This window comes from Anguilla anguilla, chromosome 6 (genome assembly GCF_013347855.1).
Source record: "Anguilla anguilla isolate fAngAng1 chromosome 6, fAngAng1.pri, whole genome shotgun sequence".
NCBI lineage: Eukaryota > Metazoa > Chordata > Actinopteri > Anguilliformes > Anguillidae > Anguilla > Anguilla anguilla.
In genome coordinates, this window is record NC_049206.1 from 2,395,898 (window position 1) to 2,423,768 (window position 27,871).

At 52.2% G+C, this 27,871-nt stretch overlaps 1 protein-coding gene across 1 annotated transcript in view; it reads left to right on the plus strand.

Annotated features, from left to right (window-relative positions):
* The window catches only part of LOC118229538 (voltage-dependent R-type calcium channel subunit alpha-1E-like), a 91,625-nt gene that overhangs the window by 48,600 nt on the left and 15,154 nt on the right, over positions 1-27,871 (plus strand). Inside the window, exons 8-31 of the mRNA XM_035421571.1 lie at positions 67-257; positions 2,626-2,729; positions 3,426-3,541; positions 5,544-5,597; positions 7,213-7,302; positions 8,459-8,665; positions 10,430-10,542; positions 11,045-11,157; positions 13,491-13,622; positions 14,110-14,179; positions 14,874-14,991; positions 15,918-15,985; positions 16,650-16,741; positions 18,462-18,950; positions 18,985-19,146; positions 19,327-19,628; positions 21,175-21,298; positions 21,402-21,531; positions 22,231-22,290; positions 23,132-23,238; positions 23,945-23,956; positions 24,832-24,928; positions 25,440-25,600; positions 27,288-27,425. Of these exons, the coding sequence (XP_035277462.1) occupies positions 67-257; positions 2,626-2,729; positions 3,426-3,541; positions 5,544-5,597; positions 7,213-7,302; positions 8,459-8,665; positions 10,430-10,542; positions 11,045-11,157; positions 13,491-13,622; positions 14,110-14,179; positions 14,874-14,991; positions 15,918-15,985; positions 16,650-16,741; positions 18,462-18,950; positions 18,985-19,146; positions 19,327-19,628; positions 21,175-21,298; positions 21,402-21,531; positions 22,231-22,290; positions 23,132-23,238; positions 23,945-23,956; positions 24,832-24,928; positions 25,440-25,600; positions 27,288-27,425 (3,250 nt within the window). The remainder of the gene's footprint in view (positions 1-66; positions 258-2,625; positions 2,730-3,425; positions 3,542-5,543; positions 5,598-7,212; positions 7,303-8,458; positions 8,666-10,429; positions 10,543-11,044; positions 11,158-13,490; positions 13,623-14,109; positions 14,180-14,873; positions 14,992-15,917; positions 15,986-16,649; positions 16,742-18,461; positions 18,951-18,984; positions 19,147-19,326; positions 19,629-21,174; positions 21,299-21,401; positions 21,532-22,230; positions 22,291-23,131; positions 23,239-23,944; positions 23,957-24,831; positions 24,929-25,439; positions 25,601-27,287; positions 27,426-27,871) is intronic.

The following is a 27,871-nucleotide window of genomic DNA, read 5'->3' on the forward strand; positions in this document are numbered from 1 at the left end:
ACACACTCACACTCACACTCACACACACGCACACATACTCTCACGGTCCCCTCCGCTCTCCTGCAGAGAATGAGACGGTGGACTCCTCTGAGTGGGAGTTCCCCTGTGGGGTGAGGAGGTGTCCCTATAAATACGACTGCAACGGCACCTGGCCCGGCCCCAACGACGGCATCACCCAGTTCGACAACATCCTGTTCGCCGTGCTCACCGTCTTTCAGTGCATCACCATGGAGGGCTGGACCGCCGTCCTGTACAACGTGAGTCCCGTCCACCTGCAGCCGCGCGTGCTACACGCCGCCCAGACCCGCCCCTCATTCTGAGCACTGAAGCTTCCGGTCTCTCTACTGCTGAGCCTGAGACATTACGACTTCATGTAGTGCATGAAAATTGATGACGGGGTGTGGTCTGTTCTGTTGGCTAGGCCTCCTCATGGATTCTAGCGGTACTGTAATTGGGAGAGCGGAGAGGGATGGTAGGGGTTTGAGTATCTGTGGTCAGCAGAGAGACTCTTTTTTGTGACCTCATTCAGAGGGGGCACATCGCCATCCCTGCTTTGGGAGAATGTGTGGGATGTGCTGGATTTAGCCCTGCCAGATCCAGTCTGACTCTGCTGGTGTGAGTTGTTGTGGTGTGAGTGTTGGGGTGTGTGTGTGAGTGTTATGGTGTGAGTGGTGGGGTGTGAGTTGTTTGAGTGTTGAGGCGACTGTGGTGAGTACGCCTGTCTGCTAAACAGACGGCAGTGTGGAAACTCTGGTGGGGGAGACAGTTTGAGATTCTTTGTGCTCAGGGCTGCTGGGTGGCTCATTCGGTTAAGGCACTGCACTGCGGTGCATGGATAAGCCTCATGGCCGAATCCGGACCGCACCAGTGGCGACTGTAGGCCGGTAGCTCCACAGAGTGATGCCCAATTGGCGATTTTTGTCACCCCATAGAATGGGACAGGGTTCTGTGTTTATGGTATTCTAGTGACCCCTGCTGGTCAATTGGGTGTTCGTGGACTGCAGGGAAAGCCGCATATGAAAGGTCTTCCTCTTACTCTGCTCTGTGAGAGCTCAGCCATAGTCTGCTGTGTGAGAGGTCTTCCTCTGACTCCGCCCTGCTGTGTGAAAGGTCTTCCTCTGACTCCGCCCTGCTGTGTGAAAGGTCTTCCTCTGACTCCGCTCTGTGAGAGCTTTAGCCGTAGTCTGCTGTGTGAAAAGAAGCAGCTGGTGACCCCACATGAGGAGGACCGAACGCCTCTGCTATTGCCCAAAATTAGACATTCCAACTGGGGTGGGGGTCGGGTATGTTCAGCCCCACATTGGCTGCCAAATTTTATTTTATTTAAAAAAACAACAACAAAAAAAAACGCCCTACAGTTCAACCCCCACTTCCTCGTCCTTATTCAGCTCCAAACGTCCATCATTAACTGCACCCCCCCCCCCCCCCCCCCCCCCCCCAGACAGACCCTAATAGGTTAACGAATTAAACAGGTCACAGTCTCATCCAGGAGTCCAGTTCCATACTCCTCTATGTTCTCACATTGAAAGGCCGGCAGTGTCAGGGCACCGGCGTGAATGTGAATATATTCAGTAATTCTGAGTGGAATTACTGCGCTGAAATCTCCCTTTTCCTGTCGTGTTCTCGCACGCCGTCGAGGTCTTCGCCCGGAGCCCGAGCGCGCGGCTCCTCCGAGCGCCGCTGTGCTTCCTCTGGGCCGTTGCCGTAGCGATCGCGCCGCGATGTTCCCGTCAGAGAGAGGCTGGGGCGGGGAAGAGAGCGGCGGTGGAATTAGCCGCTGATTGAAGGGTATTTAAAGACCTGCTTTTGTGTCAGGAAGAGAGGCTCCTGCTCAAGGACATGTGTCCTGCTGAGGAGCCCCTCACTGCAGGTCAGCATGTGGCTGAACGGACCGGGCTTCTAAAAGGGCCAGCGTCCCCACTAACAGCCGTCAGCCAGAGTGAACGATCGATGGAGGGCATGGTCAACCCTGACCTCGCTGTGGTTAGGGAGGCTGTAAGACTGACGTTGGACAGACTCCCTCATTAACTAGTTGACTTTGACCTGAATTTTGTCAGCGTCTGTCCTTAGTTTTTTAATTATACGCAAGCGTTAATTTTGGTGAGTTAATTTTGGCATGTGCAGAAACTGCATTAAATGTGTGTTAAATGTTGCAGATAATAGTGATGACATGTTAAACGCTGCTGTGCAGAGAAGGGCTTTGCCTGAGCATTGTGCTGCGTGCTGGTGTAGCTCTGTTAAGCAGATTATGTAGCTCATATCTAAATTTACGCTACGTATGTTATTTTACCTGCGCGACGGGCTCCAGGTTCAGTCTCGTTCAGTTTTCACACATCTTTACCAGAAAAATAGGACTGTTATCTCTGTAAACACAAGAGTGTTTACAAGAGTCCAGTTTCACAAATCGGCGTTGCTGTGCAAGCTGGGTAACTACGCTGGGGAAAAACCCGGAACCCTCCCAAATCTGGAACACGGACTGAAGTTAAAACTGAGTCGTTCCGGGTTTTACTCAGCACAGTTATCCAGCGAACTCCGTGATCCTGCTTCGTGAAACACCCCCCTGCTCTCTGGGAAATTGTCATGCTAAAGTTTTTTGTTTAAAATTATTCTTTCTTTCCCGCTCAGACCAATGATGCCTTAGGCCCCACCTGGAACTGGCTGTACTTCATCCCCCTCATCATCATCGGCTCCTTCTTCGTGCTGAACCTGGTGCTGGGTGTGCTCTCAGGGTGCGTGGTTGTTACCTGGGTAACGACCCTTGACCTCAACAGTGAGGTTAACGGGTGGAGATTACACACACACATACACACACCCACGCAACTCTCTCACACACACACAGGCACACACATCCACACAGAACAGATACACACACACACTCTCTCTCACACACACACACAGGCACACACACCCACACAGAACAGATACACACACACACACTCTCTCTCACACACACACACACAGACACACACACACACACTCTCTCACACACACAGACACACACACACACACCCACGCACTCTCTCACACACACAGACACACACCCACACACACACAGACACACACACACACACCCACGCAACTCTCTCACACACACACAGGCACACACATCCACACAGAACAGATACACACACACACTCTCTCTCACACACACACACAGGCACACACACCCACACAGAACAGATACACACACACACTCTCTCTCACAGACACACACACACACACCCACGCACTCTCTCACACACACACAGACACACACCCACGCACACACACACACACAGAACAGATACACACACGCACTCTCTCTCACACACACAGGCACACACATTCACCCAGAACAGATACACACACACACTCTCTCTCACACACACGCATGCGGGGTGGGAGCTCTGTGTGGGGCTGTGACTGTGTCCCCTCGTCCCCCGCAGGGAATTTGCCAAAGAGAGGGAGCGGGTGGAGAACAGACGGGCCTTCATGAAGCTTCGGCGGCAGCAGCAGGTGGAGAGAGAACTCAACGGCTATCGGGCCTGGATCGACCGAGCAGGTAGGGTACCCCCATCTCTCTCTACCGGCCTGGATCGACCGAGCAGGTAGGGGTACCCCCATCTCTCTCTACCGGCCTGGATCGACCGAGCAGGTAGGGTACCCCCATCTCTCTCTACCGGCCTGGATCGACCGAGCAGGTAGGGTACCCCCATCTCTCTCTACAGGCCTGGATCGACCGAGCAGGTAGGGTACCCCCATCTCTCTCTACCTGCCTGGATCGACCGAGCAGGTAGGGTACCCCCATCTCTCTCTACCGGCCTGGATCGACCGAGCAGGTAACGCGACTTGTGCTGGCATTGGTTGACCCAGTCAGCTCTGCGCTGTGAGATTAAAGCACAGACCTGGTTTGCCTCAGCAGGGAGTTCACCTCCAGGTCTGAAGAGAGCGAGAGAGAGAAGGAGAGTCTGTACCTGCTGCGAAGGGAGAGCTGTTTTTGCAGCGTTTGAGCGCGGAGGGGAACAGACGAGGCGTTTCTGTGCGCACTCTGCTTCCCGGCAGTCACGTTTTCCGCACGCGTGTGTGCGCCTCTCCCACACACTCCCCTCCGCAGCTGATAGGTGAATATGTGGAACAGAGAGAGAGAGAGAGATGTGTGGTAGCGCCCAACACTCCCACTCAGAGCAGGGTGAGCGAGGGGAGACTGACTCACTCAATCAATCCACTCCAGCACAGCCCCCTCTCTTAGCTCTGCCCTGCTACCGCTAACCTGTCCTGCTACCGTTAGCGCTGTATCGCTACTCTTACCCAGAAACTTCCACTATGTGTTAACACTGTCCTGCTACTGTCAGCGCTGTCTTGCTACTGCTAGTACTGTACTGCTACTGTTACCCATAAACTGGCACTATGTATTAGCACTGTCTTGCTACTGTTAGCACTGTATTGCTACTCTTACCCATGAACTGCCACAGTGTTAACACCGTTGTGCTACTGATAGCACTGCATTGCTACTGTTAGCACTATCTTGCTACTATTAGCCTTATGAGACACGGTTGTTATAGGGAGTGTTATTATGCCGTATAACAGACAGGGTGGTTATAGAGTTATTGTGCTGTATAACAGATGGTGGTTATAGTGAGTGTTTTTATACTGTATAACAGATGGTGGTTATAGCGAGTGTTATTATGCTGTATAACAGACGGTGGTTATAGCGAGTGTTATTATGCTGTATAACAGACAGGGTGGTTATAGCGAGTGTTATTATGCTGTATAACAGACAGGGTGGTTATAGCGAGTGTTATTATGCTGTATAACAGACAGGGTGGTTATAGCAGGTGTTATTATGCTGTATAACAGACAGGGTGGTTATAGCGAGTGTTATTATGCTGTATAACAGACAGGGTGGTTATAGCGAGTGTTATTATGCTGTATAACAGACAGGGTGGTTATAGCGAGTGTTATTATGCTGTATTACAGACAGGGTGGTTATAGAGAGTTATTGTGCTGTATAACAGACGGTGGTTATAGTGAGTGTTATTATGCTGTATAACAGACAGGGTGATTATAGCGGGTGTTATTATGCTGTATAACAGACGGTGGTTATAGTGAGTGTTATTATGCTGTATAACAGACAGGGTGGTTATAGAAGGTGTTATTATGCTGTATAACAGACAGGGTGGTTATAGAGTTATTGTGCTGTATAACAGACAGGGTGGTTATAGAGTTATTGTGCTGTATAACAGACAGTGGTTATAGCGAGTGTTATTATGCTGTATAACAGACAGGGTGGTTATAGCGAGTGTTATTATGCTGTATAACAGACAGGGTGGTTATAGCAGGTGTTATTATGCTGTATAACAGACAGGGTGGTTATAGTGAGTGTTATTATGCTGTATAACAGACAGGGTGATTATAGCGGGTGCTATTATGCTGTATAACAGACGGTGGTTATAGTGAGTGTTATTATGCTGTATTACAGACAGAGTGGTTATAGAGAGGCCTAGTGCTGGGCTGTGGTATCTTGCCTAAGCTCTCATCGTTTGTATGTCTCTCTCTCTCTGCAGAGGAGGTGATGCTGGCAGAAGAGAATAAGAATTCAGGGACGTCTGCTTTAGACGGTAAGACCTGCCGTTTTCCCAAAAAGATCTGCTCTATGTCAAGCAGAGAACATTTCCCCCTTTTGTCTTAGTGTTTTTGGCTTATTAGGAGCCCTGTCACTTCTATGTGTGTGTGTGTGTGTGTGTGTATGTGTTTGTGTGTGCGTGTGTGTGCTTGCCAGTCTAAAGTACACAGAATAATGCTTTTTGTCAGTCACCCCATGGCTTGCCATTTTGTTCTCTGTGGGATTTGGGTGCATAATGGGAAAATTTGACTGTGGGATTTCAGATAATCTGTCATTTTTAAGGAGGCCAAATGACTCGCAGCACTGGGTGCCAATCAGCGGGCGATTATCAAGCTGAGCCGTTTCCAGTTTGCATAGCCACGCCCCTGTGATGAAATCTGGGCCAATGGCCTTTGTCCTTGCCCGCTCATAGGCGGGAAATCAGTCCTGAGCCCCCTCAGCAGGGCCCGTTTCGTCAATCGACCAATGAGTGGGGAGCGGCCCACGGTTGCTGTGGCAATGGCGTGCTGAAGAGCAGTTCTGGAATGCGTAGCACCGGCCTACAAACACCGTGCGGTTCCTCTGGGTGGGGGGGGGGCATGGGGGGGGGAGCGGGCAACGTCCCGGGCTTTAGTCGTGAAGGCCTCTGTCCTTACAGAGAGCTGCTGTGTGCTCTCTGACCCGGTCATGGGGTCCGGCTCGGACCCGGTCATGGGGTCAGGCTCGGACCCGGTCATGGGGTCAGGCTCGGACCCGGTCATGGGGTCCGGCTCGGACCCGGTCATGGGGTCAGGCTCGGACCCGGTCATGGGGTCTGGCTCGGACCCGGTCATGGGGTCAGGCTCGGACCCGGTCATGGGGTCCGGCTCGGACCCGGTCATGGGGTCAGGCTCGGACCCGGTCATGGGGTCCGGCTCGTCCCAGTCACGGGGTCAGGCTCTGACCCGGTCTCCTGTCTGAGTTCTGTGTGTGTGCGTGGGGTCAGAGGGCATGCGAGCTGGCCTGTAAGGAGAGTGAGTCCCTGACCATTGCGGTCATTTCTGATGGAAACCCTGAAGCGTGCCAGGCTCCCGGTGCCAGGCTCCCGGTGCCAGGCTCCCGGTGCTGTGCGGGCATGCGGTGAGTCCTGCCAGCCTGTGTCCCGGCAGCTGGCATACCTGCTGAGCCGTTATCATGCCGTTGCCGAGGAGGTGGCTGTGCCGTCACCGGTGAATGTACCTGGCAGTTCTGAATGAGTCATTGTGATAAAACTGGAGCCTTGCCCCATGTGATGCAGTCTGACTGAGCTGATTGGAGGAGAGAAAGGTTACGCTCAATGTGCAACGGTTTACCCTCCAAAATGGAGGAATTCCAGCTGCAGGTGGAAAAAAAATAAAATACCAACAAGCAAATAAAATTAAAAATGAAATTCTCAGACACAGCGGAGCTCTGAGCTGAAATAAAGACCAGCCCCCCCACCCCGCCCCCCAGTCCTATGAAACCTCATTTGGTTCAGTGGGCTCGGTATGTGTCACTCGACGAGAGTGTGTTGTGTCGTGTTGCCGTGGTTACTCGATGGGAGTGTGTTGTGTTGTGCTGCGTTGCCGTGGTAACCTCCAGATTTTCTCGAATTAATTGCGTTTTTCCCCCAGTGCTGAAGAGAGCCACGAGTAAGAAGACCCGTATGGGCGGAGTCCGGCGTGGACCTGGAGAGGACAAATACGGAGACATGGGGGCTGGGGGTGAGTGAGGCTAACTGCCAAGCCATAATGAGCCAGCCTGGTTCAGCTCTACAGTGGGAATGGGCTATAATGAGCCAGCCTGGTTCCAGCTCTGCAGTGGGAAAGGGCTATAATGAGCCAGCCTGATTTCAGCTCTACAGTGGGAAAGGGCTATAATGAGCCAGCCTGGTTCCAGCTCTACAGTGGGAAAGGGCTATAATGAGCCAGCCTGATTTCAGCTCTACAGTGGGAAAGGGCTATAATGAGCCAGCCTGGTTCCAGCTCTACAGTGGGAAAGGGCTATAATGAGCCAGCCTGGTTCAGCTCTACAGTGGGAATGGGCTATAATGAGCCAGCCTGGTTCCAGCTCTGCAGTGGGAAAGGGCTATAATGAGCCAGCCTGGTTCCAGCTCTATAGTGGGAAAGGGCTATAATGAGCTAGCCTGGTTCCAGCTCTACAGTGGGAAAGGGCTATAATGAGCCAGCCTGGTTCAGCTCTACAGTGGGAAAGGGCTATAATGAGCCAGCCTGGTTCCAGCTCTACAGTGGGAAAGGGCTATAATGAGCCAGCCTGGTTCCAGCTCTACAGTGGGAAAGGGCTATAATGAGCCAGCCTGGTTCAGCTCTACAGTGGGAAAGGGCTATAATGAGCCAGCCTGGTTCCAGCTCTACAGTGGGAAAGGGGTATAATGAGTCAGCCTGGTTCAGCTCTACAGTGGGAAAGGGCTATAATGAGCCAGCCTGGTTCCAGCTCTACAGTGGGAAAGGGCTATAATGAGCCAGCCTGGTTCCAGCTCTACAGTGGGAAAGGGCTAAAATGAGCCAGCCTGGTTCCAGCTCTACAGTGGGAAAGGGCTATAATGAGCCAGCCTGGTTCACCTCTACAGTGGGAAAGGGGTATAATGAGGCAGCCTGGTTCACCTCTACAGTGGGAAAGGGGTATAATGAGGCAGCCTGGTTCCAGCTCTACAGTGGGAAAGGGCTATAATGAGCCTACCTGGTTCAGCTCCACAGTGGAAAAGGGCTATAATGAGCCTACCTGGTTCAGCTCCACAGTGGAAAAGGGCTATAATGAGCCAGCGTTGTCCCAGCCCTTTGGGGTTATCATTGATTCTAATTGGTCATTAAGAAGCTTTCTGCTGTTTTTATGGATTCTGATTGGTCCGTGCTCTGCCAGGCGTCCCGCGGGCCCGGTTCAGCCTCACGGGCAAGCGGGGGCCGGCGGCCTACTTCCGGCGCAAGGAGCGCATGCTGCGCATCTCCATCCGGCGCATGGTGAAGACGGACAGCTTCTACTGGACCGTGCTGGGCCTGGTGGCCCTCAACACCATCTGCGTGGCCATCGTGCACCACGACCAGCCCCCCTGGCTCACCGTCTTCCTGTGTGCGTCACACAGCCCTCACATCTATCCCTGTCGCTTACCTCTCTCGCTATACCTGTCCCTTACATCTATCCCTATACCTGTCCCTTACATCTATCCCTGTCGCTTACCTCTCTCTCGATACCTGTCCCTTATAACTGTACCTATCACTTATCTTTTCCCCTATACCTATCACTTACCTCTGTCCCTGTCCCTTACCTCTCTCCCTATCCCTGTCCTTTACATCTATCCCTGTCGCTTACCTCTCTCTCGATACCTGTCCCTTACATCTATCCCTATACCTGTCCTTTACATCTATCCCTGTCACTTACCTCTCTCTCGATACCTGTCCCTTATAACTGTACCTATCACTTATCTTTTTCCCTATACCTATCACTTACCTCTGTCCCTGTGCCTTATATTTATACTTATCACTTACCTCTATCCATCTCTCTATCTACGTCTACACTACAATTCAAAGAGTATGTGGACACCGTCTTATTTCCGCCACACCCATTGCAACAGTTGCAACACTCACTACAGTTCCAAACTACTTCTGGAAACATCAGCACAAAAACTGTTCGTCTAGAGCATCATGAAATGAGTTTCCATGGCCAAGCAGCCGTACCCAAGACCAAGATCACCGTGCGCACTGCCAAGCGTTGGCTGGAGTGGTGTAAAGCACACCACCATTGGACTGTAGCGCAGTGGAAACACATTCTCTGGAGTGATGAATCACACTTCACTATCTGGCAGTCTGTCGGACAAATCTGTGTTTGGTGGAATGCATAGTGCCAAATGTACTGGCCCGAACGGTGCCAACTGTAAAGTTTGGTGGAGGAGGAATAATAGTCTGGGGCTGTTTTTCATGGTTTGGGCCCCTTAGTTCCAGCGAAGGGAAATCTGAATGGCATTCTAGAGAACTGTGTGCTTCTGACTTAGGACCTTCGCCAAACTGCTGCCACTTTCCTGTTTCAGCATGACAATGCCCCCATACACAAAGTGAGGTCCATAAAGGAATGGTTCGCTGAGTTCGGTGTGGAAGAACTTGACTGGCCTGCACAGAGCCCTGACCTCTACCCCATCAAACACCTTTGGGATGAATTGGAATGCCAACCGTGAGCCAGGCCATACGCCCAACATCAGTGCTCGACCTCACTGATACCTTTTTGGCTGAATAGACATGATTCTCTGCAACCATGTTCCAAAATCTACTGGGAAGCCTTCCCAGAACAGTGGAGGCTGTCACAGCAGCAAAGGGGGGGTCCAACTCCACGTTAATGCCAACGGTTTTGGAATGAGATGTTCAACAAGTACATATGGGTATGATGTTCAGGTGTTCACATACTTTTGTACACATTTTATGCATGTCTCTATCCATATTCCTATTCTCTATCCCTCTCTTTATCCCTATGTTTATCCCTGTCCTCGATGTCGGTCTCTGTCTTTCTCTCCTCTTATGTTTACATGTGCTGCCGGTTGGTACTGCTTGGTTGTTTATGTGTATGTGTGCTGCTGGTTGGTGCTGATTGGTTGTTTGTGTTTATGTGTGATGCTGGTTGGTGCTGATTGGTTGTTTGTGTTTGTGTGCTGCTGGTTGATGCTGATTGGTTGTTTGTGAGTGTGTGCGCTGCTGGTTGGTGCTGATTGGCTGTTTGTGAGTGTGTGCGCTGCTGGTTGATGCTGATTGGCTGTTTGTGAGTGTGTGCGCTGCTGGTTGATGCTGATTGGCTGTCTGTGAGTGTGTGCGCTGCTGCTTGATGCTGATTGGTTGGTTCCCTTGGCAGACTATGCAGAGTTTGTCTTTCTGGGGCTGTTCCTCATGGAGATGTTCCTGAAGATGTACGGCCTCGGCCTTCGCCTCTACTTCCACTCCTCCTTCAACTGCTTCGATTGCGGGGTGCGTCCCTTCCCCCTCTCCCTCCTTCCGCCAGAAAGAGAGAGAGAGAGAGAGAGATGTGGTCTCAAACATTATTGTAACATTACTGAGTTGTTTTACTGTAATCTGAAATGCTATTGTAACATGTTACGATCAGCCCCTGGCCAGTCGCAACATAAACGAGATCACACAAGATAGTCGCAATTCAAAAATATTTTTAATTAAAGAACGCTACAAAAAGAAAATAAATGCGCAGTGTAGCCAGACTGCAGGTTGTCCTCTGAATGGAGAGAGAGCGAGCATTAGCCAGAGGGCCACTTAAGTAGGACCCCTTCCAGGTGACACCAATTTCCTATTAGGAAGACAATCAAAACAAATGTTGCAACACCACAAGCAGCCACTAGGGCACAAGGGCAGGGAACCATAACATAACACTACTGGGTGATACAGCTGTGGTGTGGGATGTTTATTTATGATGAGAGATGTCAGCGTGACGTGTGTGTGTGTGTGTGCGTGTGTTCAGGTGATCGTGGGCAGTATCTTCGAGGTGGTGTGGGGCTTCTTCCGCCCCGGGGTGTCCCTTGGGATCAGTGTCCTGCGAGCCCTGCGGCTTCTGAGGATCTTCAAAATTACCAAGTGAGTGTGGGCGGGGCCTAGTGAGCGTGGGTGGGGCTGAGTGAGTGTGGGCGGGGCCAAGTGAGCATGGGTGGGGCTGAGTGAGTGTGGGCGGGGCCTAGTGAGAGTGGGTGGGGCCTAGTGAGCGTGGATGGGCCCTCGTGGGCGGGTACCAAGTGAGTGTGGGTGGGGCCTTTTTGGAAGGCAGTGGCCCTGCAGTTTTGTTTATTGTGTGTGTGTGTGTGTGTGTGTGTGTGTGTGTGTGTGTGGGCAGGGATGCGTTGGGGGAAGGGGGGGGGTGTTGGTGAGAGGCTCAGGGGTGGAGAGGCCTCTTTCGCTAGCTGGCCTGGCTCTGTCTGATAGGTCAGACATGGAGGCTGAATCAGTTTGGTGTGCTCCGTCCTTCGTGTTTTTGTTGTGAAGAGTTTGGCAGCTTGGCCTTCCAGGGCTAACTCTGCCGCCCAGCTCTCTGTGTTCACTGTGTGCCTCCAGTGGCTGTGGAGTGCGAGGGGAGGGGAAGGGGAAGGGGGAGGGGGAGGGGGAGGGGGAGGGGGAGGGGGAGGGGGGGGGGGAATACCGGTACACAAAATATTTCTGTGCATGGCCCGGGCCTGGGTGGGTGCCTTCATCCCCCGTTATGTTTTTCTCTGCTGAGCTTAAAATGCGCGCACCTTGACACGCGAAGTCAACGTGATTACGCCCCATTCGCCACGTGTGAAATCAGCCGCTCTTCCCCCCGTGTCCACGCTCTTCCCCCTGGTGTCCACGCTCTTCCCCCCGGTGTCCACGCTCTTCCCCCCGGTGTCCACGCTCTTCCCCCCCGGTGTCCACGCTCTTCCCCCCCGGTGTCCACGCTCTTCCCCCCGTGTCCACGCTCTTCCCCCAGTGTCCACGCTCTTCCCCCAGTGTCCACGCTCTTCCCCCAGTGTCCACGCTCTTCCCCCCGTGTCCACGCTCTTCCCCCCGTGTCCACGCTCTTTCCCCCGTGTCCACGCTCTTCCCCCCGTGTTCACGCTCTTCCCCCTGTGTCCACGCTCTTCCCCCCGTGTCCACGCTCTTCCCCCTGTGTTCACGCTCTTCCCCCCGTGTCCACGCCCTTCCCCCTGTGTTCACGCCCTTCCCCCTGTGTTCACGCCCTTCCCCCTGTGTTCACGCTCTTCCCCCCTGCGTTCACGCTCTTCCCCCTGCGTTCACGCTCTTCCCCCTGTGTTCACGCCCTTCCCCCCGTGTTCACGCTCTTCCCCCTGTGTCCACGCTCTTCCCCCTGCGTTCACGCTCTTCCCCCTGTGTTCACGCTCTTCCCCCCGTGTTCACGCCCTTCCCCCTGCGTTCACGCTCTTCCCCCCTGCGTTCACGCTCTTCCCCCTGTGTTCACGCTCTTCCCCCCTGCGTTCCTTCGTCTGTTTCACTCGGTATTAATGTGGGGGATGAGAGGGAGCTAATTACTGCACTGATATACCAATTAGCCTGTCAGGCTAAGCACACAACAGTTGGTTGATGCACCGCAGAGAGCCAAACACTGAGAGCAGTCAATGAGCTAATGAAGTTATTAGTCTTGGTACTAGCCTACAGGAACTGCTCCACTGTACCGGCTGTTAGTCTTCTAACCCCACAACCCGAGCAGATCTCCCTGCTCCATGATGTCGATGCCGCTGTGTGTCCCTTCCCTGTGCGGCTGTGTCCCCCTTCCCTGTGCGGCTCTCTGTCCCTTCCCTGTGTGGCTGTGTCTCCCTTCCCTGTGTGGCTGTATGTCCCTTCCCTGTGCAGCTGTGTCTCCCTTCCCTGTGCAGCTGTGTGTCCCTTCCCTGTGCGGCTGTGTCTCCCTTCCCTGTGCGGCTGTGTCTCCCTTCCCTGTGTGGCTGTGTCTCCCTTCCCTGTGTGGCTGTGTCTCCCTTCCCTGTGTGGCTCTGTGTCCCAGTCAGCTTACCTGCTTGCTCTGGCCTCAGGTGTGGAATGAGCTTCCTGTGATGGGCTGGACTGCAGAATTGTTGGCCGTTTTTTGACCATGAAGACCCCCCCTCGACCCAGTCCCCTCCCATCCCTGCCCTCTAACATTTCTAACTATTGTTTTGTACTAGTTCAGGTTATGCTACTTATGTGGTCTTGTGTTTGTTCCAAGACCTTGTTGTGAATGATCTGTTTATAGGTACTGTCTTCTGAGATGCTGATAGGTTGTAACCCAGGCATGTTTGCATAGGTACTAAGCATCTGTAATTCTGATTAGTTGTTCATTTGTGGGTGTACGTTTTGTTGCTGGGTGTTGCTGATTGGTTTGTAATTTTGTGGGTGTGATTCTGCAGGTACTGGGTGTGTCATGCTGATTGGTTTGTAATTTTGTGGGTGTGATTCTGCAGGTATTGGGCATCTCTGAGGAACCTGGTGGTGTCTCTGATGAGCTCCATGAAGTCCATCATCAGCCTGCTGTTCCTGCTCTTCCTCTTCATCGTAGTCTTCGCTCTCCTGGGAATGCAACTCTTTGGTGGCAGGTGTGACAACTCATCACAACCACAACACAGCACAGCTACAGCGTAGCGCAGCACAGCTTATCACAACACCGCACAGCTACAGCTTAGCACAGCACAGCTTATCACAACTACAGCTCAGCACAGCTCAACATAGCTCAGCTCAGCTTGGCACAAATCAGCATGGCTCAGCTACAGCACAGTACTGTTCTGCACAGTAGGCTAAAACCCTGCACGTGTAATGTGCGTAATTTAAGGGATGTGGCTTTTCCTAATTAATCAGGAAATACTCATTTTGATGTCCTAAATGTCTCTACCTGAAGCAGAGGGCTTAAGTGTGCTCTGATAAAACGTACATGAAGAGCTGTGCACTCTGACTGCTGATCGCCAGAGAGAACGTTCCGCAATAAAGCCCTTTACTCGCAGACCCCAGAGACATGTCATTAAAAACCCTTAAGATCCCTGGTGATGCTGACCTTTGACCTTTGAACTTCCCCCTCCCCCCCTCCAGGTTCATCTTTGAGGATTACACTCCGACCAACTTTGACACCTTCCCCGCCTCCATCATGACCGTGTTCCAGGTTCGGCCCGACTGACGTGTGGCGTCTGTGTGCTGTACGCAGACTAACGCCTGCTGCCCCAGGGGCTGCTGGGCGACGCGTCCAGCTCCCCGCAGTCTGGTGCTCGAGCATGACTGCGGCAGTGTGCACTGCTGGGTGCCGCGTGATTGGATAATTAAAACAATGAGCCCTGTGTGTATTTATACATCACACACTTGTGCGCAGTAATTGTTGTTACTGTGCTGTAGTAGGTGGCTTCTGTCACAGTGTTTATCATCCATTCCCCCACACCGTATTTATAGAAAATATAAGTGGATACAAAGTTCTGTTTGGCACAGCAGAGCTCATACGTAGGTATGCAACTGTGCGTGTGAGTGTGTGTGTGTGTGCGCGTGTGTGTGAGTGTATGCGTGTGTGTGTGTGCATGTGCGTGTGCGAGTGTATGTGTGTGTGTGCATATGTGCGTGTGTTTGTGTGTGTGTGCATATGTGCGTGTGTGTGTGTGTATATGTGTGTGTGTTTGTGTGTGTGTGCATATGTAAGTGTGTGTGAGTGAGTGAGTGTGTAAGTGTGTGTGAGTGAGTGTGTGTGTGTGTGTGTGTGTGCATATGTAAGTGAGTGTGTGTGAGTGTGTGTGTAAGTGTGTGTGAGTGAGTGTGTGTGTGTGTGTGTATGTGCGCATATGTGCACACATGAGCGTGTGTCTTTACTGCAGATCCTGACTGGAGAGGACTGGAACGAGGTGATGTACAACGGCATCCGCTCCCAGGGCGGGGTGCAGTCCGGCATGTGGTCCTCCATCTACTTCATCGTGCTCACGCTGTTTGGCAACTGTATCCTTCCTGCCCCCTGACCCCTGACCCCTGACCCCTGACCCTGCCACGTGAACAGCTCGCTCTGCCTTCGTGGGCCTCTCGTGAACTTTACCAAGAAAATAAAAAAAACACGACTATAATTTCTGTGCTTTTCCTGAAACTGAAAATCTCTTTGCGCTGTGCGGTAGAACCACACAGGGCCGGTGGTGTATTGGATGTTGTGTGCGGTAGAACCACACAGGGCTGGTGGTGTATTGGACATTGTGTGCAGTGTGCAGTGTGCGGTAGAACTCCGCAGGGCCGGTGGTGTATTGGATGTTGTGTGCGGTAGAACCACACAGGGCTGGTGGTGTATTGGACATTGTGTGCGGTGTGAAGTGTGCGGTAGAACCACAAAGGGCTCGTGGTGTATTGGCTGTTTTACCTGCAGATGCTGGTTTGGCTGTGTTTGTGTGTACAGGAAGCAACTGGCTGTGTCTGTGTGAATAGGAAGCAGCTGGCTGTGTCTGTGTGTACAGGAAGCAGCTGGCTGTGTCTGTGTGCACAGGAAGCAGCTGGCTGTGTCTGTGTGCACAGGAAGCGGCTGGCTGTGGCTGTGCGTACAGGAAGCAGCTGGCTGTGTCTGTGTGTACAGGAAGCAGCTGGCTGTGGGTGGTCCCTATTAAAGAGCAGGCAGGGATGTTAGTCATGAGAAACATCTCCAGGACCCTTTTTAGCATGAAGGCAACGTCCTTACCTGCCCTGTGCATCCCCACGGAGGCTGCTGTTATTCTGATGATGAAGGAAATGCTATTTGGGGAGGGAAGGGGGTCTGTTGGTGAAGTAAATGTGTTTCAGGAAGGAATGGCGATGGGGGCGATGGGGGGGTGGGGGGTGGGGGGGTGTGGGGGGGGGGGGGGGTTGGCTTTGATGTCTGCGGCTTCCTTCCTTGACGCAACTGAAAGACACTCTGCTCAACGTTTTCTTGGCCATCGCCGTGGACAACCTGGCCAACGCTCAGGAGCTCACTAAGGTGAACGCCGGTCTGTGACCTGGGGGTGGGGGTAGGGGGTGGGATGCTGGTGTGTGAGTGTGTGTGCGTATTTCTTTTAAATTTGTTGGTTAATCTGCAGGATTTCATTGGGCTCTAAAGGTCAAAACTCTTTTAGCTGCAGTATTTGATCCAGGCCTTCTCTGAGACAGCCTCCTAACTACTGTGTCCTCAAAATAAGTACATCCTATTAAACGTACTGCTTACTATTTAGTGCATATTTTTTAGTACGCGACTGGCAGCACGCGAAAAATATCCTCCGTACTATTTTCCAGCAGTACTGGAGAAGTGTCGTAAGACGTCCTGCTCTAAAAAAGGCCCCGCCTCTTCCTCTCTGATTGATGGGACCCAACGATGGCTCTGCCTTTTCTTTTCTGTGAATTTTAAGTACACTACATTTTAAGTACACTACATTCAAAATTTTCCCTTAACAACTTTCTCATCCAGTGTACTCAACTTATATACTCAATAGTAGGCAAGTAGGCTGTTTCAGACACGGCCCTGGTCTCTGGATGTGGGAGGGGCAAGGCAGCCATTTTGCTGCTGAAGCCCTCTGCACTCACCATGAGAGTGAGAGGGGGGCATTTCTCAGTGATCAGACAGGGTGCTGGGATGCGTTTGGGGTATTAAAGTGTCTGTTGGCCAGGAGGAAGAGGAAGAGGAAGAGTTTTTCAATCAGAAACACGCCCTGCAGAAGGCCAAGGAGGTTGGGCCCATGTCCTCCATCATGTCGTCAGAGTAAGTTCCCCTGCCCAAACCCCCCACCCATCCCGCCCACCCCTCCCTGCCTGTACCTCACTTCTGCACCCCAAAATTACCGGACATACTTCCCCATGGGCCATGGTGCCCCCCCCCCCCCCCAGGACAGTATTACTACAGCCAGGGCACCCTTCTCTGTGCTCACTGGCACAGGAAACTGTCACTGACCCCTGACCTCTGAACCCTGACCCCGGTGTTAGACGTGCAGCTCTGCTGATGGCTGCTTCTTCTTGCTGAAAGTTCAGGCGATGGGGACACTGAACGGACGGAGATGCCAAAAACCTGATCTTCTCCGTCTGCCCTGGGAAACTGCGGAAGGTGCTAGAAAGCCAAAGTAAACTCAGTTACGGGTTTTGGGTTCAAACGGGCACCCCCATCCCGCGGGCCAGTGCTTGCGCTGTCGGGATGGAGGCAGTGGTGGGCTGTGGGGGGGTAGTGTCAGGGAGAGCTTGGGACAGGTGGAAGCTTGCTAGTTTAGGGCTGCATGCTCTATTCTACCTCCCACCTCCCCTCCTGCCCACCCCCAATTAGCCAGAGCCTTCTCCAGCATGTTCCATAACCCCCCCACCCTGACCCAACACCCCCCCCCCCCCCAACGCAGAAACACAAACACGGAGCTCCTCCTGAGCTTCGGCAAGAACGTCGCCATGGTTTCTGTGGGTTTCCTGTTCCTGTGCCATCCTTCGGAACGTCCTGTGCTCCTCCCCTCTGTGTGTCAGACGCTCCAGACGTCCCTGTTTGTTCTTGATCTCACCGTCTGGTTGTCATGTGACGCTTTGCCTACCCGTGCGACAGCCCAAAACATGCGCCCCCCCCACCCCACCCCACAGATTTGCGCAGCTGGCGGATTCTTCTGCTGGAAGTAAAAGTCTGTATCCCCAATTAGTCCTCAGCTTGGCTCTGAAATGAAGGGAGGTGTGCAAAAAACATTCACAAACTGCGCTCGATGTCAGACTCCATTTGATATCCAAATGATGATTCGATATCAGAAATATCATGAGAATTATTTGATGTCAAATTGGTGATTCGATATCAGACTGGTGATGCGATATCAAACTGGTGATTCGATATCACACTGGTGATTCGATATCAGACTGGCGCCTTGCAGCAGCGCCTTGTTTCTGTGTTTTGGATGCTGTCGCTGGGGCTGTTTTCTGTCTCTTCATGAAAGCACTAATGTCTTGTTTTCAACCAAACCGCTCATTGATTGCGTGGATTACACAAGATTACCAGTACCAGTAAGTAACGCCGTCTGTTCCCTTATATTCCCACTCTTCAGCTCCGCTCGCATCTTTGGTTCCCATTTTCAAATGCCTTTCTCCCGAAACCTTAAAAAAATACAGATTTATGCTTGGATTTTAGTTTTTTCATTGATGTTTTTCTCTAGTTTGTTTTGTAATCTACCAACCTCTCCATTCCTCTCCCCTTTTCCTTCTCTTGACAAATCCTTTGTGTTTTTCTAAAAACCCCAGTGTCCAGGTATATTTTTCTTTCAGACGTTTTTATTATTTATTAACCTCAAAGCCAAAATCATTTAAAAGAATGTATTTGTGCACTCACTCACTCACAGTAGTCCAGATGACCACCGTGTAAATGTTTCATGCGGTCTGTACGCGTTTTTGTGTTCTCCGTACTGACTGTAGTGACTGTGTTTTGTCCCTCCGTGCCTGCCGTACTGTGTGTGGTTGGCTTCCTGCAGCCGGAGGAGGAGGCACTACCTGTACAGGAAGCGCGCCATCCACCGGAGCAGACCCGTCTTCGCTGACGAGGGAGGGCCGGGGGACCAATCAGAGGCCCCGGACCAGCAGCCGCTGACCGCCCCGCCGGGCTGCCGGAGGGAGAGGAGGAAGAGGATGAACATGTCTGTGTGGGAGCAGCGGACCAACCAGCTGAGGAAGAGGAGGCAGATGGCCAGCCGCGAGGTGCTGTTCGGCGGCCCCGGCGAGGAGGGGGACACGCCCTCCAGCGCGCACCTGCAGGGCCGGCCCGCCCTGTCCCCGGCGGACAGCCCCGCCCGCCTGCCTGACTCGCCGCTGTCCGTGGCCATGCCCCTCCCCGAGCCGCCCGAATCGCAGCCCTTCCCCCTGGAGGACCGCCACCCCCGCGGCCTCAACGGGAACCGCAGGCAGCGGGTGGTCCGCCGCTTCCGCCCCCCCCCCGCCCGGCGCCGGCCTGGGCCCCGACGACTGCGCCCGCCCCCCGCGGCGACACCGCCACCGCGAATCCCGCCCCCGCGAACCCCCCCACGAAGACGCGCCCCGCCCCCCCGGCCAGGAGCTCTGCGAGCCCTCGGAGGAGCGGGAGGAGAGTCGCGCGGACGAGGGGAGGAAGGCCGAGGATGAGGAAGATGGCGCTCTGACGGGGAGAGGACAGGACCCAGCCAGGTGAAGAGTCGCTCTCTCTCTCTCTCCACACCGGGCTCAAACACTCAAATGAACCAAACACTGAAACACAGAGAGACTCCCGCCCTCCGCGCCTGGAGCTGGAGTGAGTGGGGTTCCCATGGTAACAGCGAGACCCCTCGCACTGCGCTGAACTCTCCTCCGCTTCCTGTCTGCTTGCAGGCTGGAGGACGCTGCCCCTGATCTGGGCGAGTTCCCCGCGTTCTGCGAGACCCAGGAGACCCAGCCCATGCTGAGCGCCGCCCGTCCCGAGGAGGGCGGGGCCGAGGACGGGCTGCAGGGGGAGCTGCCCCCCACGGGGGAGCCAGAGGAGCCCCTCCTCCAGGGCACTGACCCCTCTCTGGGTGGAATCGATGCTGACACCAACCCTGCCGCTCTGAACCGCGAAGCCATGCCCTTGGATTCCAGCGTGGTGGTCGAGGTGGCGGGTGTGCAGTCGCTGCTGGAGCTCACCCCCATGACAGGTACTGTGCCACCAACCCCGCAGTACTGACACGCAACCCCGCAGTACTGACACGCAACCCCGCAGTACTGACACGCAACCCCGCAGTACTGACACGCAACCTTGCAGTACTGACATGCAACCACAGGGCACAGACAATCCTGCAGTACTGACACGCAACCACTGGGCATAGACAACCCCGCAGTACTGACACGCAACCCGCAGTACTGACACGCAACCTTGCAGTACTGACATGCAACCACAGGCACAAGACAACCCTGCAGTACTGACACGCAACCACTGGGCATAGACAACCCCGCAGTACTGACACGCAACCCCGCAGTACTGACACGCAACCCCGCAGTACTGACACGCAACCCTGCAGTACTGACACACAACCTCAGGACGCCTAGCACCTCCCCCTCTTCGCACCTGCACTTCCAGAACACGTCTCCTGTCTGTTCTGGCCCCACGATGGTGGAATGACCTCCTTGTGGAGGTCAGAACAGCTGAGACTGTGACCCATTTCAAACGACGACTGAAGACCCACCTCTTCAGGCTGCACCTCTCCCCATCCCTCCCTTCCCCCCTGTAAATGACAAAAACTTAGGGTTGTAACTAGGCAGCTGTTTCATAGGTGACTTAGTTGATGCGCCTGTCTTAACGACTACTTGTATTTTTATTTATTTTTATTTTTCCATAGATTGCGTTGTTGCCGTTCTCGTTGTTAGTGTTAATCAGTTTAAACCATCAGGGTCCAAGTTGAACTATGCGGTTGTTCCCTGTACTTGGACCGGTACTTCTCTCTAGGGGTTTCGTCATACTTGTTCCTGGTTATGGTTATACACTTTGTTGTACGTCGCTCTGGATAAGAGCGTCTGCCAAATGCCTGTAATGTAATGTAATGTAACAACCCCACAGTACTGACACGCAACCTCAGGGCATAGACAACCCCGCAGTACTGACACGCAACCCCGCAGTACTGACACGCAACCCCGCAGTACTGAAACACAATCCTGCAGTACTGACACACAACCACTGGCACAAGACAACCCTGCAATACTGACATACAGTCCTGCAATACTGACACACAACCCTGCAGTACTGACACACAACCCTGCAGTACTGACACAACCACAAGAACAGACAACCCCACAGCACTGACACACAACCACAGGCACAGACATCATCACAGTACTGACACAACCACAGGCACAGAGATCCTGGTAATACTGACACTAATGACAGGCACAGAATACAATTGAAAGTGTGCAATCAATCTAATTATCAAAACTGATGTAAGAATTTTTACAGAGTTGAGATGTTCCAGTGGTCCAATCAGCACTGAGTAGGGTGTAAAGTGGAAGGGGATTGGTGGAGAAATGGAGTTGTATGTGGCAGTAAATTGGTTTTTCTGTTTTCTGCCTGCATTGAGAGCTTCATCTCGTTCTCCTGTGTAAGCACGCCGGAATTATTTTTGGTGAGGCCTGCCTGCTCACTAGCACCCTCTGCAGGGACAATATATTAATGCGCCATGCCCTGAGCATTGTAATGGACCTTTTCTGCAGAGAACAGTAAGGACACAGAACCCTCCCGGTCTGAGAAGGAGGATGAAGAGGAGGAAGAGGAAACCCACATCCCCCCTAAAGCTGTACCACCAGACAGCATGTTCCTGTTTACTGCCACCAACCCGTAAGATTACGCACACACTCCTACACTCACACTCACACACTCTCACACACACACAGGGTCAGTTGTACTTTGTGTAAATTCTGCCGATGTGCTGTTACTCCAGGATCCGGAGGGTGTGTCACTATGTGGTGAACCTGCGCTATTTTGAGATGACCATCCTGCTGGTGATTGTGGCCAGCAGCATCGCCCTGGCAGCCGAGGACCCTGTGTGCACCAACTCCGACCGAAACAAAGTGAGTCACCTTAACCAACTCCGACCGAAACAAAGTGAGTCACCTTAACCAACTCCGACCGAAACAAAGTGAGTCACCTTAACCAACTCGACCGCAACAAAGTGAGTCATCTTAACCAACTCCCGCCATGACAAAGTGAGTCACCTTAACCAACTCCGACCGAAACAAAGCGAATCACCTTAATCAACTCCGACCGAAACAAAGCGAGTCACCTGAACTAACTCTCGCCATAACAAAGTGAATCACCCTAACCAAATCCCACTGCGACAAAGTGAATCACCCTAATCAGATCCAACTGCCTCCAATTGATTCAGTAGTTCTGGTGTTTGTTGGTTGCTCGTTCCACCACTGTGGGGCGACAACAAGAAGAGGCTTATGCTTTATCCTGATAATGTGGACAGACCATGGCCCTCACGTAGACGACAGTCATGCTGATCCAGGGAAGATTCAAACAATAAGCGAGTCCCAGTTCTGTAACTGTCCTGTTGACTGTCCCGTTCCTGTGACCTGACCCAGTCAGCTGCCCCCTTTCTGACGCTATTAAACTGTGACATGAATGCATGGTGGTGTTTGTGAGTGACCAGGGAGAACGATGACACCGTTGCTATAGAATTGATTTGAGTGCTGCAAGTCCTACTGTAGGATGATTAATTGCATACTTAAAATTGTTGCATAATTTTTTTTTCCGGTGTGCTGCAGGTTCTTCGTTACTTTGACTACGTGTTCACCGGAGTCTTCACCTTCGAAATGATCATAAAGGTGAGTGTTGCCCAATGGACGCCAACTCTCGTCTGATTGGCCAATTCAGTGTCTGTCCTCTGCTCATTGGTCAGTTCATTGCATGTTCCACAGCTGATTGGCCGCTTCGGTGTGTCTTCAGAGACTACGGATGTGAAGGCAGCACATTCGTATGCACCAGGCTCCTAAAACAAATTTCTATTTAACCTTTATTTAAACCGGGTAGTGAGGCTGACATCTCATTTGCCACTGAGCCCTGGAGCCTGCATGTATTTGGACTGTGGGAGGAAACCGGAGTACCCGGAGGAATCCCACGCGAACACTGGGGGAACTGCACAAATTTAAAATAACAATAATAATACTGTATGTTCACTTTAAACTCACTGCAGAGAAAATAAAATGTACATGAGCACAAAGTCTAGGGTGGGCTTCCCCCCGCCCGCCCCCCTGCCGCCCCCCCCCCCCCCCCCCCCGTAGTACAGAGGCATGTCGGAACAGCAACTTCGCTGTTTCTGCAACGAGTTCCAAGCCAGGGTGCAGGATTAAGGATTTAGCACGTTAGCCTTCAGCGGTGTTAGATTGCTACTGCATAATGAGGAGTGGCTATGTTTCTGAGATTATCTTCACTTGTGTGGATAGTGAAAGCTGATTGGTCCTTTCTACGTGGGTTTAAACGATGATGGTTTATTTTTTCTGATGGTTCTGTGGGGGTTTAAAAACAATGATTGTTCACTTCTATGTGGGTCTGAAAGATGATCGGTCGGTTCTGTGGGTTTAAAAAACGATTGGCTGGTTCAGGCCGCATTCAGTCACATGGTTGGCAAGCTCAGTGAGTGATTGGCCGGCTGTGTCTCGGCTCCAGATGATCGACCAGGGCCTGATCCTGCACGACGGCTCGTACTTCCGGGACCTGTGGAACATTCTGGACTTCATCGTGGTGGTGGGGGCCCTGATCGCCTTCGCGCTCACGTGAGTCTGAGCGCCGCCACCATTCCCGCCGCGTACCGCGCCTCGCCCCCTGCTCCGCCCCCCCGCCCCACCCAGCCACGCCCAGTACCCCGCCTCGTACCCCACCATGCACCCTGTGCAGCCCCGTGCCCTGCAGTTCCGGCCCACGCCCTGCCCACGCCCTTCCGGCTGAGCTTTTCCGCTGGGCACCTGACCCCCCCCCCCCCCCACCCCGCCCCGTGTGTGTGTGCGGTGTGTGGGAGTGTGTGCGGCGTGTACGCAGTGTGTGTGGGGCGTGTACGTGGTGTGTGTGTGTGCGGCGTGTACGTGGTGTGTGTGCAGTGTGTGTGTGTGTGTGTGTGTGTGTGTGTGTGTGTGCGGTGTGTGTGAGTGTGTGCGGCGGGTACGTAGTGTGTGTGGGGTGCATGTGCGATGTGTGTGGGGTGCGTGTGCAGCGTGTGTGTGGTGTGTGTGGGAGTGCTGGGCACATCTGAACACGGCCTGTATGTGACTGCGTTAAACTCTCCAAGGAAACAGGAAGCTGGCGGAAGGGGTTGGGGGGGGGGGGAGTGGGGAGTGGGGAGCTCCAGCACTGGGAATAATGGTGCGTTTTCTTCGTTGTGAGTGTAGATGTGTTCTCTGGAGATGTGCCTTTTCCCCCCTCTATCTCTCTAAGCCTCTGTTTCTCTGTTCTTCCTGTGGATTATTGTCACTGTGGGGCTGCCAGGAATTTGATTGGGTAAAAATACTTCTCGTATTCCCGTTGTGATGTTCTCTGCTGAACGTGATGTTTTATGTATGTATGTGTGTGTGTTTATGTTTATGTGTATGTGTGCATACATGTGATTGCCTGTTTGTTCATCATTGCTGATCTCTATTGCCAACCTACACACTAGAGACACTAGTTTTAACTAGTGGTGAAATATGCTGTTTATTTCATGTGTATATATAGATGTATGCCCATGTGAGGGGCATACATCATGTGAGGGTCGAGAGTATGCAGGTTTTCATTCCAACCAATCACTACACGTGCTGATTTCACTAATTAGTTCCATCCACCCTAGTTGAAGGAGTGTTAATTAGTGAAATCAGCCGGATAGGTGATTGGATGGAATTAAAACCTGCATACTCATGGCCCTGATTGGGCATGTTATATACAGTCATATGAAGTGGTGAATTATGCTGTATGTATCCTTTATATAAACAGTCATATGAAGTGGTTAATTATGCTGTATATATCCTTTATATATACAGTCATGTGAAGTGGTGAATTATGCTGTATATATCCTTTATATATACAGACATATGAAGTGGTGAATTATGCTGTATATATCCTTTATATATACAGTCATGTGAAGTGATGAATTATGCTGTATATATCTTTTATATATGCAGTCATATGAAGTGGTGAATTATGCTGTATATTTTGTTTGTATATACAGACATATGTCAGTGATCAGTTGTTACCTTATTATTTTCTCTCACTGTTGTCTGTCAGAGCGGGTTTCTGTGTGTCACAAGCGTGTGTGCACGTGTGTGTGTGCACGTGTGTGAGTGTGAACGAACGAGCAGACAGGGCGGGGTTGTGAGTGACAGGCGTGTCTGTTTCCGCAGGAACAATAAGGGGCGGGACATCAAGACCATCAAGTCCCTCCGTGTCCTCAGAGTCCTGCGGCCGCTCAAGACCATTAAGAGACTCCCTAAACTTAAGGTACCTGCAGCTTTACCTTGCTGCTTCTTTACCTGTATCTCTACCCTTCTTTTTCTTTACCTGCTGCTTCGCCTACTCGTTTCCTTACCTGGAGCTTTACCTGTAGCTCCACCTTTGCCCGTAGATTCACCTGAAGCTGTTTCTCTCCCTGAAGATTTACCTGTGGCTGTTTCTCTCCCTGAAGATTTACCCGAAGCCATTTCTTTACCTGTAGATTTACCTGCAGCTGTTTCTTTACCATTTTTAATGCATTCCAATAATGATCATCTTTCTCTCTCTCACTCTCTCTCGTCCTCTTTCTCTCTCTCTCTTCCTCCCTCTCTCACTCTCTCCCTCTCTCTCTCCCTCTCTGTCCCTCTCTCTCTTCCTCTCCCTCTCTGTCCTCTCTCTCTCCGTCTCTGTCCTTCTCTCTCTCTCTTCCTCTCTCCTCCATCTCTCCCTCTCCTTCTTGCTCTCTCTCTCTCTCCCCCTCTCTCTTCCTTTTTCTCCATCTCTCCATCCCTCTCTGCAGGCAGTCTTTGACTGTGTGGTCACCTCCCTGAAGAACGTCTTCAACATCCTCATCGTCTACAAGCTCTTCATGTTCATCTTCGCCGTCATCGCTGTGCAGCTGTTCAAGGGGAAGTTCTTCTACTGCACCGACGGGTCCAAGGACACCCAAAAGGAGTGCCAGTAAGCGTCCTCCCAAAAATCCACCCGCTCTGAGAAAACAAAAAACATAAACACGATTTTATAAAATGCTAACGATATCAGTATACTTTTAAAAATAAATAAACGCATTGTTATTAATCACACATAAAAACCAGATAGACAATAAAATAAGGACAAACCATGAAAACAGCTAAGAGCTGATAGATGTGTCTTCAGTGGATTTTAATAATTGGCAGCAGGCTGCTCCTCAGAAGCAGGCTGCTCCACACAGGTAGGCTGCTCCTCAGAAACAGGCTGCTCCTCAGAAGCAGGCTGCTCCACAGAAACAGGCTGCTCCTCAGAGGCAGGCTGCTCCACACAGGCAGGCTGCTCCTCAGATACAGGCTGCTCCTCAGAAGCAGGCTGCTCCTCAGCGACAGGCTGCTCCTCAGAGGCAGGCTGCTCCTCAGATACAGGCTGCTCCTCAGAAGCAGGCTGCTCCTCAGCGACAGGCTGCTCCTCAGAGGCAGGCTGCTCCACACAGGCAGGCTGCTCCTCAGATACAGGCTGCTCCTCAGAAGCAGGCTGCTCCTCAGCGACAGGCTGCTCCTCAGAGGCAGGCTGCTCCTCAGAGGCAGGCTGCTCCACACAGGCAGGCTGCTCCTCAGATACAGGCTGCTCCTCAGAAGCAGGCTGCTCCTCAGCGACAGGCTGCTCCTCAGAGGCAGGCTGCTCCACACAGGCAGGCTGCTCCTCAGATACAGGCTGCTCCTCAGAAGCAGGCTGCTCCTCAGCGACAGGCTGCTCCTCAGAGACAGGCTGCTCCTCAGAGGCAGGCTGCTCCACACAGGCAGGCTGCTCCTCAGATACAGGCTGCTCCTCAGAAGCAGGCTGCTCCTCAGAGGCAGGCTGCTCCTCAGTTGAGGAGCAGAAGAACAGGAAGCTTCACCCGCTCTTCTGTGGTGAACCTTTTGGGGTGTAGAGACCTAGTATCTGCAGATGAGAGGGCAGGTTTGAGGGGTGATATTTTTTACAAAAGTTCAGCAAAGCAATGTGTCCTGTGCAGGTCCAACCACACTGGCCTGATGTGTGTTCGCTGATTTGATGGAAAGCTGTGTTGCGCTGAGCTGTGCTGTACTGTGGTGAGCTGTGCTCAGCTGAGCTGTTCTGCTCTGCGCTGCACTGTGCTATGCTATGCTGAGCTGAGCTGAGCTGTGCTGTGGTGTGCTGCTCTGGAAAAAGGTTTTGCTGCGGGGTCTATTCCTGTGGTTCCCAGTCTCGGTCCTGGGGACCCACTCTGTGCTGGATTTTGTCAAAGCCAATCTTTTGATCCATTAAGGTTGTTGAAAATGTGTTTAAGTTCTTGGCTTGTTGCCATTTGCTGTAAGTGAAAACTCTCTGTCATTGAACCTTTTTCCGACTGGAATGATTTGCCATATAGTACAGGATATAGAAGTAAAACTGAGTTGAAAGCATATGTTGCTATGGCTAATTGAAATTCCTGGGATGTGAATATGGGACATTTATTTGTTAGGGTGTACATAGCTATTTCTGGCATAATGTGATTTTAAGAGGGTTAATCGCCCTTTAATAGACTGTGAAAGTGTCTGATTAAGAGGAATTAGCAGCTCATTACCGCACAGAGCTTGTTATTACGCTTGGAGCAAAAACCAGTGTACACACTGGTCTGTTTGGTTCTGCAGATGTAATGCTCGTCTCTGTCCTCTAGGGGGTACTATATCGATTATGAGAAGGACAAGAAGGAGGTGAAGAAGAGGGAGTGGAAGAGACACGAGTTTCACTATGACAACGTGATCTGGGCCCTACTCACGCTGTTCACCGTGTCTACAGGGGAGGGCTGGCCACAGTGAGTTATGCCCCTACACCCCAATACTGTGCCCCTCACTGTACTATACCCCAATACTGTACCCCTCACTGTACTACACCCCAATACTGTACCCCTCACTCTACTACACTCCAATACTGTACCCCTCACTGTACTACACCCCAATACTGTACCCCTCACTGTGCTACACCCCAATACTGTACCCCTCACTGTACTACACCCCAATCCTGCCCAATACTGTACTCCGCACTGTACTACACCCAATACTGTACCCCTCACTGTACTACACCCAATAATGTGCCTCTCACTGTACTACACCCCAATACTGTACCCCTCACTGTACTACACCCCAATACACCCCAATACTGCACACCAGTAGAGATATTTGGGTGGTGTGAGATGGCAGTAGAGTTGTTTGGGTGGTGTGAGATGGCAGTAGAGATGTTTGGGTGATGTGGGTGGCAGTA